The 13,515-nt window shown below is 38.1% G+C and overlaps 1 protein-coding gene across 1 annotated transcript; it reads right to left on the bottom strand.

The window, feature by feature from the left end:
* Nucleotides 1–6,655: 6,655 nt before the first annotated feature.
* Nucleotides 6,656–12,445, bottom strand: LOC131846565 (uncharacterized). Its single transcript, XM_059195900.1, has one exon. It carries the CDS (start codon nucleotides 12,443–12,445, stop codon nucleotides 6,656–6,658), a length of 5,790 nt encoding a protein of 1,929 aa, XP_059051883.1.
* Between the last annotated feature and the right edge of the window lie 1,070 nt (nucleotides 12,446–13,515).

Below are 13,515 nucleotides of genomic sequence, written 5' to 3'. Positions count from 1 at the left end.
GAAGGATTCAAGAGGAAGGTTTATATGTATAATACATTCGTGTTATAGTACAGAATAAGCCGAGAAATTCAAAGATTTGTAATGCATCTGTGCGAAGCCGCAACGGGTCGCTAGTATAAATAAAAAATGATATTGCGTTCTGGAGCAGTAGTTAACTACACCCACTCAGAAAACAAAGATTGTGACTTAAAATCAAGTAGATATTTATTTATAAATATTTGGATTAATTGTCCGGTGACGGAAATAGCGAGAACAATTTATTTTCACAGTTGCAATATCTCTTTCGTCAATCCTAAACAATTTTCAAAGTAGATGCAACAGAAATAACTACGCAGGCTTTGCCCAAAGTCTTTGTTGGATTATTATTGCTATCTGTGATCCACATCACTTTAATAATAAAATAAACTAATTAATTTCAAGAGTAGATAGTTTAATTGTAGTATATATGTTTTTGTATGAACGATACAGGAATACTAATGAAACCGACTAAACAAAACGACAATAAAGTACCAATATAAAAAATACTGTTTTTCTTAAAATATTTCTACCGAGAATTGAACTAGTAACTATACAGTCACTACTGAAGTGGCGTTTGCCGTAGCGCCAGGGGCGTGAATAGTTGTCTATTTATAAATCATTATTCACTGTTTACACGTATTTGCTACCCTAATAGCGGGAATAGGGGCTCCTAAAGTTTCAGAGTAAATTCTGTGAATACGCTGCTAGTGTACGACCAAAACTAGGTTTTAAAACAAAATAAATGATAGGTTTGGGGTTTTCATTTTGGTTTGAGTTTCTGAAAGTTTCTAGAAGTTTTTATGAATCGACTGCCAATATATCCTCTTCTGAATTCAGAATAATCTTTATTCGAACACATTTGTCTCACTTATATTTACCGTTGCGAAGTACTTCGAAGGGTATGTTTTATTTCAGGGTTGTCAACTATAAAATATTTAGCCTAGTGAGAAACAACAAAAAACACTATAAAAACTCGTATATTAACTTAATTTGGTACCCTAATCTCGTAAATTATCGTAATTTGGACGATTTTCGTAGGTCAAAATCTCGTACAAACTTGTAGGATACGAATGTCCTAATACCGAAAGTCAAAAATATCATACTCGTACAAGTATTCTGGTATCGTTGGGATCCTTGTTTTGGTTTGAAGAAGGAGAAATGGCAATGATATTACAGGGTACTGCGGTATGATGCCTTAATCGATACCACATGTGTCACAATAATATTTTTATGCTGTCCGTGCTGTGGTCATTTTTGCCATTAGGCTTGTTTGATATTCCAGTTGTATAAAAAAAAGAAATAAAGATTAATAAATTTCTGACAAGATCGTTATCTATAATTATTGGCCAGAGACAAATTGATGTATTTTTTTTTTTAATTAGGTAGACTACCGTAACAGATACTTTAATAATCGAGTTACTTTGACTTCCTCGCGCCAAAACCAGCCATAAAATGTGATGGGCAGTTCGGTTGATTCTAATTGTGGTTATAAAATGATAATAAAATTAATGCTTACTGTTTTTGTTTGTGATAGCGTTTTAAGTACGATGTTTGAATCACGGAAAAATATGTTAGGTACATATTACTTTAACATATATATTTTATCTTTATATAATACTATCTGTGCCCGCGGTTTCACCCTCGTTAAATTAAAAAAAAAATATAGCCTATATGATATTCTGACATAAGCTTTATTACTGTAAAGTTTCATCAAAATCCGTTCAGTAGTTTTTGCGTGAAAGAGTAACAAACATCCATACTTACAAATTCTCGCATTTATAATAATATTATTAAAATTAAGATTTATCGATTTAACAGTTTTAAAGACATAAGGGCTCTTTTTTGTACCACTTATATATACTTCAAAATTTTAAGTTACCTGTGATCATGGCAGTTGAAACACTGTCGAAATATCTGGAACTCAATAAAAATAAATAACGTGGTAAGATCCCGTGATTATTTGTAATTGTGTGTATCAAAATTTTAATAATCAGAAATAATATAGTTTAATTAGGCAAGCTAAACTTCGTTAATGTTACACTGAATTTGAATACAAACTCATTTTAGTCGTCAAAAATTATTGAACAAAACAGCTTATAAGAAGTTTAGCAATTTGACTAATTTTACATAGGTACAAAGAACAAATATTTGCATAGAATATTTGAATTTGGCTATAGCAAACGGGAATTTGCGACTGTAAAATGTAGGAACTTTCGTAGTAATTTCACATTAAAATCAAACTCAAATGATCACATAAAGTTTGAATTAGAGTTGGCAAAATCCATATTCAGCTATTTATTGTAATGGGCTCATACCGTACCTATTGTACGTTTCTCAATTAAAGTAAAGGTTTTGTCATGAACTGAAATTGCAATATATAGTTATTACTAAGAAAAACTCGCAAGCTTCTTGCTCGTTCTTCTTGTGATGAGTTTGCATTCTGAATGAGTGGTACAATAAAAAATCTGACTATTCAAATGTGCTCAGTTAGCACATATTGGCAAATTGATTCGTAATTTATCATAATGGTTTCCAGGGGGAATCGCGTGAAGGTCCATCTGAAATTGAACCTGATTACCTGGACTTCATCTGTATAATCTTTAATTTCACCCACTTCTTAATATTAAGTTTATTCTGATAATGATTATTTACATCGCTAGACAAACCGTCTGCTATTTTGGAATCAAATATACCTATCAAAGAATAAGCATGTCAGCTGTTGTGTTCACCACAACAGCGGCAGTAGACAATGCCACTGACTATCCCATCTAATATTATTTATATTTATGTTACATATTCTAAGATAGTCAAATGTGGAGAATGGGTATTCATAGAAGAAATAGAAAGAAAGAAAACCATTTATTTGGTACATACCATAAATAGTTTACAATATAAGCATTTAGAAGTACACATGTATATAACATTAAAAAAATCTTATAGGAGTATAATTTTATAATGAATTAACAAATAGAATTCAAACATATGAAATGCTATATGCCTCGTTGTACCCGCTTGTCAGGGTCAAAATTTTTACCAATACGTAAAGATTTGGAGTATACAGTAAGACTTTTGCCACCTGATGGAAACATAAATGTAATGTAACGTAAAAGAACATAATAAACACATAGACACCGCGTAGTCATGTGACCCCTTGTACGCTGATATTCCGAAAAATTATAATAGTTAGGAAAAAACAGAGAAGAGGTAAATAAATTTGGAATATATTAAAGCTCTAATGCCCTGGAGTATAATTTATTCCAAGATCCAGTGGTTGCTAAAGTTTTAAACTTTAAGTGAACATTAAATGAACGAGCAATAAAAGATAATTTATTTTATCGACAACTGATAACTTATCCTCAGTTATTCGCTTCGTTGAAAACGTATAATACTAAATCTCCTTTGAAATTTTCCTATTAAAGTTTCCCAATAACCTAGTGAATTTCTGCAAGTTTGCTTGTTTCAATTTAAATGTGCGAATTATAATAATCAGAATTCAGAAAAATAGAAGGAAAACCATAGAATTTTATGGTTACAAAAAACAATTTAATTATGATACTACAATTTAGAAAATCATGTAAATAAAATAATGTAGTAATACACAGAGGATTGTTTGTAATGTTTTTGATGAAATTATGTATTTCGCTAATGTTGCATTTTATGTATACTTGTATACATGTACATGTCTCACGGCAAAACGGTATATGCTACTCGTATATAAAATACAGATAGTTTTTTTACGTGTTAGATATATCAACTCTATGTACTAGTAAATGTATGTATTATAATAAAATAACAACTATATAACATTAATTTAACTATGTCTCTAACACAATTCACTTCAGCAATTAAAATACAACCAGCACATCCTGTGCTCAAAGACCGAATGCCGCGGCCTACAAAAACCCTCCCGTTTATACAGAGAAGATATGAGTGGGTGTTATATGCAACTAGTTTAACGATACCGAGTAATAATGAAACTACCTCCTTTTAATATAAAATATCAGATTTTTCGACAATATCGATGTGAACCCTAACATACGGAACTGGATTAACAAATAAACAAAGGGCCCGACGGATGGATGATGGATGGACTGATGGATATCGTCTATATATATAACGGTATCGTGGTATCACTTAAAAGTTGCCAGTCCTTCGGAATAACAACTTATGGTGGCATATATATATATGTTACACAGTTTGTAAATCCTAATAAGGCAGAGACATTGCTTTCAACTTGAATTTGTAAGTCTTAGTCAGACAATTTTGTACAAAGTACAGCTAGGTCAAACATGTGTATAAAACGTTGGGCGAAGTTCGGTCACACAATATTATTGTATGATACCTATATTATCAGCATAGACATCATGACCTTCTAGCATTATTCACGATCATCGTGGCTGTGAACTGAAGCCCTATAGTATGCCATAAACTTATTTTAAACTTCTATTGTCTTCACAAAAATAGACCAGTATAATGTTTATAGCAAAAAATGGCGTCTGTTTACCCATAACTCAAATTTACGCGCAGTTGTACTATCGTGTAGTTATTGTTTATTTTCTTTTACTGAAATATCGTAGTATAGAAACTCTCTTCTATAATCAGTTGAAAAAAAAAATAAGCGTCTTTTAATCGTTTTATGAGATACTACAAATTGGTTGTAGAAAAATTTAGACTGATTTAACTCATGTTACAAAGAGCATAGATTTATTTTTATAAAATAAAAATATAATTAAAAAAGTAAAAAAATATTTACTTAACCAATTTTAGAAGTTCATACTCGTACGCAAATCTGCATTATTTACTTTATTCATTAAAGTAATTGGAGATCTTGATAATAATGGCACCCATACGGATTCGAGGCGGGTCATCGTAATAAATATTTTTGACAACCTTGAGCAAACTTTTACTTTAATGCATCTCTAAGTACTGTGCTTCTGTTGATAATAAGATAAGTTGTTATATATAGACATACGTGTATCTACAAACGATTTCATGGCAATTATCAACATACAGTCAAAGCTATTATCTCTACAAAATAGATTTTCTTATTTTATGTCTATGTTTAGTTAATGCTTACGCATTAGCATTTTTGGATATTCTCACTAACAGGAAATAAATGACGCTATCCAGGTAAAGCCCCTGGGACAGAGCAAGATATTTAGGAATTTCGAACTTCCAATGGCCAAGGGCTCCAAAGACCTTATAGCAGGACTTTGAAACTCGCTTAAGTAGTTTATAATATCGTAAAAACTTGACGTCGACTCATCTGCAAAGTTCTTGCGAACTACGCAACCTTTCTGTTACGATACATATTGTCCCCGTGGACTGTTCGCTGCAACTTTGTAAATATCATTTCAATAGATATCTTTCAGAACTGTATAAATATAAGATTCATAAATCAGATCAAAATTACTTTTTCAGAATATAAATACTTACTTAGTTGACTATTAAATGGTGTTGGAAAAAGTTTTAAATAAAACTAAACATCATTTCGATAGATATAATTCGGTGTAAAAATATATAAATGATAAAAATAAAATTCATAAATCAGACATAAAATATTTTCTATAAATAATTCCGTACTTTACATTGAAATAAGTCTGGAAAAAAGTTTCAAATTAGAAGAACTGACAATAATCAAATATTCTATTCAACGAAGAATCGAAATTTATCTACATAAAGTTACAACACATAGTATAGTGGAATAACCAAAGCTGTATAGAGAGCTAGATGTAGAAGATATATTTAAATATACCTTTTTTTAGGTATTTTTTAAGGGAGGCACCTACATTTTGTTGCAACCACCATTCCTTTCATATAAGGGATGGTGGCAACAATTCAAGACATAAAATAAACTAAGAAAATAAAGAATATCAAAACATGTCGACAAGGCTGTATGGGCACAGTTCCCTTTGCCTTTAATTTTATGGATAAACAGAACCAAAAAAATATATACATTATACTCTAATGATATATAGGTATCATATGTAATCTGTAGTAAGTAGTAGTATTGCCCAGTGTTCAGAGAATATTTCTACCTACAGTTTAACATCAACCCGCTGTACTTCAGTTTAAATGTAATCATAACGATTGCAATACTGTCTAAATGTTGGGAACTCAATTATGGTAATAAAATATAGTACAATCAAATTATGTCTATAATATTACATAAATTTTCGTTGTTTTCTTTTACATCTCTCAGATTCAAATTATGGGACAAAAGCTTCTCAATTTATACCTGACGAAATGTTCTAATTCACGCAGAAGGCGCATTGTTGAAGTTTTGATGTCTAATTCCAAACTTGTCTGTGGGTGTTAGTAATAAGAAAAAGTCCAAGCATTCATTTTTTTATTTAAATTTGGTCGTTTTTAGTTTTCATCTTTGTTACGATTTTATTATATGTATAACGGATCGGTGGACTGTATGGGTGTCTAAATGATGAAAACACGTAGTTTGGAATAATAATAATATGTACAATTGCGAACTATATGAAAGACAATGATAGAATAATTGAAATGTATCAAAAAACATGACGTATAAAAAGAACTGTTCTAAAAATATAGATTTAAAAATAATAAAAGTATCAAAAGAGGTTGCGGCGGCCGGTCGCCAACATACCGGGCCCCCAGTGGAACACTAACTACTGGTGGCGACCGACTGCGGCTCTTCTTGCATTAAAATTAATTTTCGGACTGGTCTGCGTAACGTACCGCCTTTAGTAAGGACGTCCGCCACGCGGACCACTCCGTCCGGGCCTGGATAGACCTTGACTATTCTACCTAGGGGCCAGAGGCCACGAGGTAGGGAAGAGTCGGCGATGAGCACCACATCACCCTCAGCTACGGTTGCCGTCCCTCTGTGGGGTCCTCTTGACCGGAGCGTCGGTAAATATTCGCGCAGCCACCGTGCCCAGAAGTGATCAGCCAGACGCAGTACCCTCCTCCAATCGCATCTGCGTACTAAGTCGGCGTCTGTTAGCGAACTTGTCCATGGTGTTGTTGATGAAGTGCCCAGGATGAAGTGGAATGGCGTTAATGCCTCGGGTGCGTGTGGCGATGGCGAAATATACGTGAGTGGCCTCGCGTTGATGATGGCTTCCGCTTCGAGTAGGAGTGTGACTAATGTTTCCTCCTTTATTGTTTTTCTGCTCAGACAGGATCTCAAGGCTGTTTTGACGGTTCGCACAAGTCTCTCCCAGGCTCCGCCCATGAATGGCGACGCAGGTGGGATGAAATGCCACTCAATTTTGTGGTTGGTTGCGTACTCTACCACCGGGTCGTCATAAAGGCATCGTAACTCACGGAAAGCACCAACAAAATTCGTACCATTGTCCGAGTATATGGTACAAGGGGATCCTCGACGAGCTATGAAACGCCTCAGGCTCATTATGGCGGCGTCGGCTGAAAGCGAAGGTACTACTTCGAGATGTAACGCTCTTGTGACTAGGCATGTATAAAGGGCGACATACCGTTTTTCGTTGCGACGATGTACGGTAACTACAATAGGGCCAAAGTAATCGAGCCCTACATGTGTAAATGGTCTTTTGCTGTGGTCAACTCGTTCTAGCGGTAAGTCGCCAGTCTGTGGCTTGATTACCTTGCCTTTCCATCTGCGACACTGCATACATGTGTGTACTACGCTGCGGATAGTATTTCGCGCTCTTAGTATCCAAAATCTTTGTCTTATTTCGTTTAAGATGAGCTCATTGAATGCATGTGCTGACTGTATGTGATGATGGAGAATCAGTAGCCGTGCGATATGGTGGCGGCCATCCAGAATGATAGGTGATTTCGCATTCTCACACACGTCTGGGGCACGTTTTATACGAGAATCTATTCGTAATAATCCATCTTCGTCTAGTACCGGTGCAAGTGTAGCAATGCGACTGTTTCTGGGCAGGGGCTGCGTAGTTTGGATGGCTTTCAGCTCTCCGGGGAAGCTGTCTATTTGAGCTCGACGGAATAGCATCTTCTCGGCTTCTATGACGTCCCGAACACGAAGTTGTGAGGGAGATGTGGTGTCATCTAGAAACAATTTAGAATTTATGTTAATTGGCCGAGATAGTTTAAGCCGAAACAGACGTGCACCTTGGAGAACGCGAGCGGTAGCACGTAGTAAACGAGGCCACGAACTGAATCGAATTGCAATAGGTACTGGGGGATCAGGTGATTGGACGCAGGAGAGCAACATCACAAGTTCCGACTTTAGCTCGGGGTCTGGTGAAATCTCCTCTGCGTCGCTTTCATTCTCAGTCGGCCAAAGAAGTGGTGGTTCTAAAAGGAATGGTGGACCGGTAAACCATCTGTGAGATAGAGATAAGTCTATATTTTTGGGTTTAGTGGCATCATCGGCCACGTTGAGAGAGGTAGGAATCCACCTCCAATTGCACGGATTTGTGGTCTCCAGTATCTCTCCCAACCTGTGGGCGACAAAAGGTTTAAATGTCCGAGCGTCACTGCGGATCCATTTAAGTACAGTGGTCGAGTCCGTCCAGTAAGTTATCGTGGAGGGGTTAAAACGATGCGCGCGTAGAATGGTTTGTGCGAATCGCGAAGCAATGAGTGCTGCCTGCAACTCCAAGCGAGGTATGGAGAGCGGTTTTAAAGGTGCGACACGTGCTTTACTACCTATAAGCGCTGTGGAAATTGAACCGTCGTTGTAGGTAAAACGCCAATATGCGACACAGGCGTAAGCCTGTTCGCCGCCGTCAGCTACGACATGCAGCTGAACGTCGATAGGATCTGACTTACACATATACCAACGTGCGATTTTGATATTGGCAGTACCCTGTAATTTAGTGTACCAGTCTTCACATTCAACGATAAATTTGTGAGGTATGGGGGTATCCCAGTCAATACCTGCTCGCCACAGTTTCTGAAATAGGATACGACCCGAGATGATGATAGGCATTAATAGGCCAAGTGGGTCATACACCTTCATAATATTGGATAGTAAGCTACGTTTGGTTAGAACGTCAGGTAATTGGTGTCCTGTACGAAAGGTGAGCGAGTCATGGAGAGGGTTCCATTTAACGCCTAGAATACCAACGTCGTTGTTTGGTGGTAAGTAAACGTCGGAATTCGATTCGCTTCTGAGGTTTTTGGGGACGAGAGACAATGCTTGTGAGTTGTTTGATATCCAACCCCGCATTTCAAAACCGCATGTTTTATGTACAGTGATTATATCGGACGCTATCTGTGCTGCTTCAGTGACATTAGAGTGGCTTCCGAGGTAGTCATCCATATAATGATCTTCCACTATTGCTTTATATGCGAGGGGATAGGTGGCCTCTGCTTTCTTTGCGTTTTTGTTTTTAATATAGAGCGCAATAAATGGACTACATACAGCACCGAAAATCATAGCTTTCATACGGTACTCCATAATTGTGCCATCTTTATTACGCCAAAGAAAGCGTTGAGCATCCCTATCCTTTTCAGCAATTTTTATTTGCGGAAACATTTCTTTAATGTCAGCATTTAATGCCACAGCGCCCTCTCTGAAGCGAAATAGGATATCTAACAAAGAGCACAATAAATCAGGGCCCTGTAATAGCAAGCTGTTGAAGCTTACGCTTTTTGAGGTAGCCGCCGCGTCGTGAACCACTCGTAACTTTTTCTTCTGTGGGTGAAATACCCCGAAGGTTGGCAGATACCAACGGATTGTACCATTCGGATTAGTACAGGAAATATTCTGTGGCCGTCGTTTATAATACGTCTGTGGATCACACTCTTCGGCATAACCTTTACGGACGATATCATTAATAAAATTGTGATATGCTGCCGCAAATGACTCGTCTTTGGACATTTGTCTTTCAAGAGCTCTGAGACGGGATAGTGCCTGTGGGTAACTATCAGGTATGAGAGTTGGTAGGACCTTTTTCCAGGGCAATCCAACTTCGTAGTGATTATCTTCAAGCTGGCGAGCAGAATTTTCGATAGTGTCTATCGCTCGCTTGTCGTCGTCACTAACGAGTGGTAAGTTTTTTGTTATACCCAAGGAGTCGATCTCATACTGTCGTTTTATAAGGTTGTCCAAATCATCACAAACATAATTAACGAAATCGAGCGGTTTGGATGATGATGACATGGCACCGTGGAGTACCCAACCTAGTAATGTTCTCGAGGCGACGGGTTCATTCCTTTTTCCGCATCTTACCTCGCGGCTCAGGGATAGATGCCAGTCAGGGGCTCCAATGAGAACACTAGGTGTGGCATTCGCGCATGAAAGTTCCTCAGATAGGTCTGACAGGTGCTGGTAGTCCATGTAGTCGGTTATGTTTTGGCTTCGAACACGCAAGCTTAGCGGATTGATAGCACGTGCGTGCTCTACTAAGTAGCGGTCGGATAGGTTACGTCCTCGGATATAGAAGTTTACGTAACCAACGTCAACATCTTTTGACATACCGTTTACACCTTCGATACGAAGACGCTCTTGACAGGCGGGCTTGGCGCCGATGCGCATTGCCACCTTATTATCAATTAGCGTTGCCGTACTACCTTCATCTAGCAGCGCTGTAGTTTCGTATTCGCCGTCAGGACCTTCGAGAATGACAGGTAATACTTTCAATAATCCGCGTGGACGTGAAGGTGCACCTGTTGTGTTAATTAAGATGTCGGACGTATTAGCGACTTTAATGGGTTCGTTGGCTATATCTGTAGGAACGGTTGTAATGTCGAGTGGTATTTGAGTGCAATGGATGTTAGATGTCGGACTAGTCTTAATATCGTCGGGCGGCGTGCCATGTAGAAGAGAGTTGTGACGACGTGAACATCCATTGACTCCGCAACATTTAGCTCGACAATTGTTCCATTTATGAGGATTCGATTTGAGACAGCGATAGCAGACTTTGTTGTCTCGAACCCAACGCCATCTGTTATCTACTGTAAGAGACAAAAATATCTTACAAGACTTTATACTGTGGCAACCCTGTTTACAGTATGTACATTCTGATGTCTTACTATTAGAAGCCGTAACATGTATTGTTTCCTTTTTTATGTTACTATGGACCCTAGAATGTATGGTGTGCGGCTTGATAGTATAGTCTTGTACAAAGTTGTAACGGAGTTGCTTGTCTGCTTCTACTAATAAAAATTGTGACAGCAACTCTATTTTTGCTACACATTGTTGCTCACTTACGTGAGTTGCAGCAAAATCCGTAAAACGAGCTCTAGTGTGTTCGGTTAATTTAAGTAAAATTATACGAAAAAGCTCGGGTGAATATAGATAGTCGTACTGGTTTACTAATTTTAAAGTAGCTACGAAATTACGCAATCTATTTGCAAGTGAATTTAAGTCTTCAGGGGAACTTAACTTTGGGGTGTTGCGTAGCTCTGCGACCTCACGGGCGACGAGAATTTCTGGTCGGGCATAAGTCTGCTCCAATGTGCTCATAACGGCCTGGGGGTCGCAAGAGGTCCACAGGAGTGACGCCACGGCCTGGTACGCCGGTCCCCGAATGGCGTTGTTTAAACGTGTTAGGTTCTCTGTTGCGGAAAAATTTAGTTTAGTTCTTTCGTAACAACTTTTAAAGGCCATCCATTGATTAACGTCACCTGAGAAGGGGACGAGATCGGGCTTTTTAGGATGGTTAGACAGACTGTTGATTGCGTGGGTAAGTTGGGCTATGGGGTCCGCTGGTGGGTGCTCAGTTGATGGGAGTCTGGCTACGGTTGTGTAGTTGTCGCCAATGGTACGTGCAGGTTTCGATTGGTTAGCGTGGTTGACATGTGGTATATGTGACGAGACCGTGGTGGGAAGGGCGGCCGGCTGTAATATAGGTCCTTGGTTATCGTCCAAGGTGACAGTCGGTGCATTCCCGGGTATGTTCACATGTGCCATGGTCATGTTCGCATTTTGCTGTGAAACCCATGTCGCTGTACGTATTTCGGTATCGCGAATGGAATGACGAGAACTATGTGAATGCGCAGACTTATCTTTGGCATCCAGTGCGGCGAGTTTAGCTTCCAACTCTTTCTGCTCAGCCTCGAACTCCAAACGAGCTAGTTGCTCGCGTTCCGCCTGTTGACGCGAGAGTTCACGTTGACGTGCCACTCTGCTTCGCAGGAGTTCCGCTTCGATGGCGAGCTTCTGGGCGCGGACAGTCGCGGCCGACCGCGAGGACTGCGAGCGCTCTTTGCTGCAACAGCTATGTGTCTTATTAGTTGATGACGTATGGGCTTCGACTCTATGATGTGAGCTAGTGGTGTCAGTAGGACGCTTGGTACAGCGAGATGACGCTGGTACCGAGGTGGAGGCGTCCGCCGTTTGTGTGACTATTCTAGCTGATGATGCCGATACGTCCTCAATTGCGGTTGTTGAAGCCGCTCGGTCGCGGCGCGATCGGTCGGTGCGATCGCGATGCGATCGTTCGACTTCCACAACCGTTAAGTTCGCAACTGATTTGCTTTTGCTACGTGTCTCCACCATGTTAAACGATGAAAAATATGAAGAAAAATGAAAATGACAGATGACAAAAAACGTAATGCAATATGAAATGAAAAATTTGGAAAATAATTTAGGTCGGTAAATTTTACCTTACGGCAGCGAAAAGGACCAAAATATAACGAATCGGTGGACTGTATGGGTGTCTAAATGATGAAAACACGTAGTTTGGAATAATAATATATAATGTGCAATTGCGAACTATATGAAAGACAATGATAGAATAATTGAAATGTATCAAAAAACATGACGTATAAAAAGAACTGTTCTAAAAATATAGATTTAAAAATAATAAAAGTATCAAAAGAGGTTGCGGCAACAATATGTAAAGAATATAATATCCAAAGACAATTCACACATACGCTATCTAGGTCCAAGCTAAGCAGAGTTTGTATTATGGGTACTAAACAACCGATATAAATACATAGATACGATTTTTTTGAAAATACATTCATAATATATATAAAACACTCAGAGCGATACAAACAGTCATACTCATATAGGTATACAAATGTTTGTACTGTGGGAGCAATCAAACCCGCGACCATCGCGAAGTTAAGGTTGTATGCAAAACCGCTAGACCACCGAAGCAGTCATATGTGTAATTGTAAACTGTAAACTCGCGAAGAAGAGGCAAAAACTGAGTGTGTTAATGTTTCATACGTGAAGGAATTACGATAAAATTTTCATGGAATATCATATTGCATTTGCGTTAATGGAATTGGATATTCATCTACTTTAGTAGTTAAGCAAAAATTAAAGTATCAGTGAGAAATTTCAATTTCTACAAAACTAGAGAAATTATAAATCTTTATAAAAGTTACCGAGACAATCAGTATAATATGTAATAAATACTTAGTTTGATTGTTTACTATTTCACGCCTTAACGGGTTTATTCTTCATGATGATTTTTTCATCACGAAATTTTAAACATACTTAACATTTGAGTGAAGAAGAACTCCAAATGTTTTTTATATTATATATTCCGTATATGGCCAGTATGACGATCTGGTCAGTATTTACCGAGCCAGCTTTACAAAAAGTCATCTGCATAG

This window comes from Achroia grisella, unplaced genomic scaffold (assembly GCF_030625045.1).
Source record: "Achroia grisella isolate CSIRO2021 unplaced genomic scaffold, CSIRO_AGI_Agris_v1 utg511, whole genome shotgun sequence".
NCBI classification, from domain to species: Eukaryota; Metazoa; Arthropoda; class Insecta; order Lepidoptera; family Pyralidae; genus Achroia; species Achroia grisella.
Note: the sequence above shows the minus strand (reverse complement) of the source record. Positions and strands in the feature narration are given on the sequence as shown.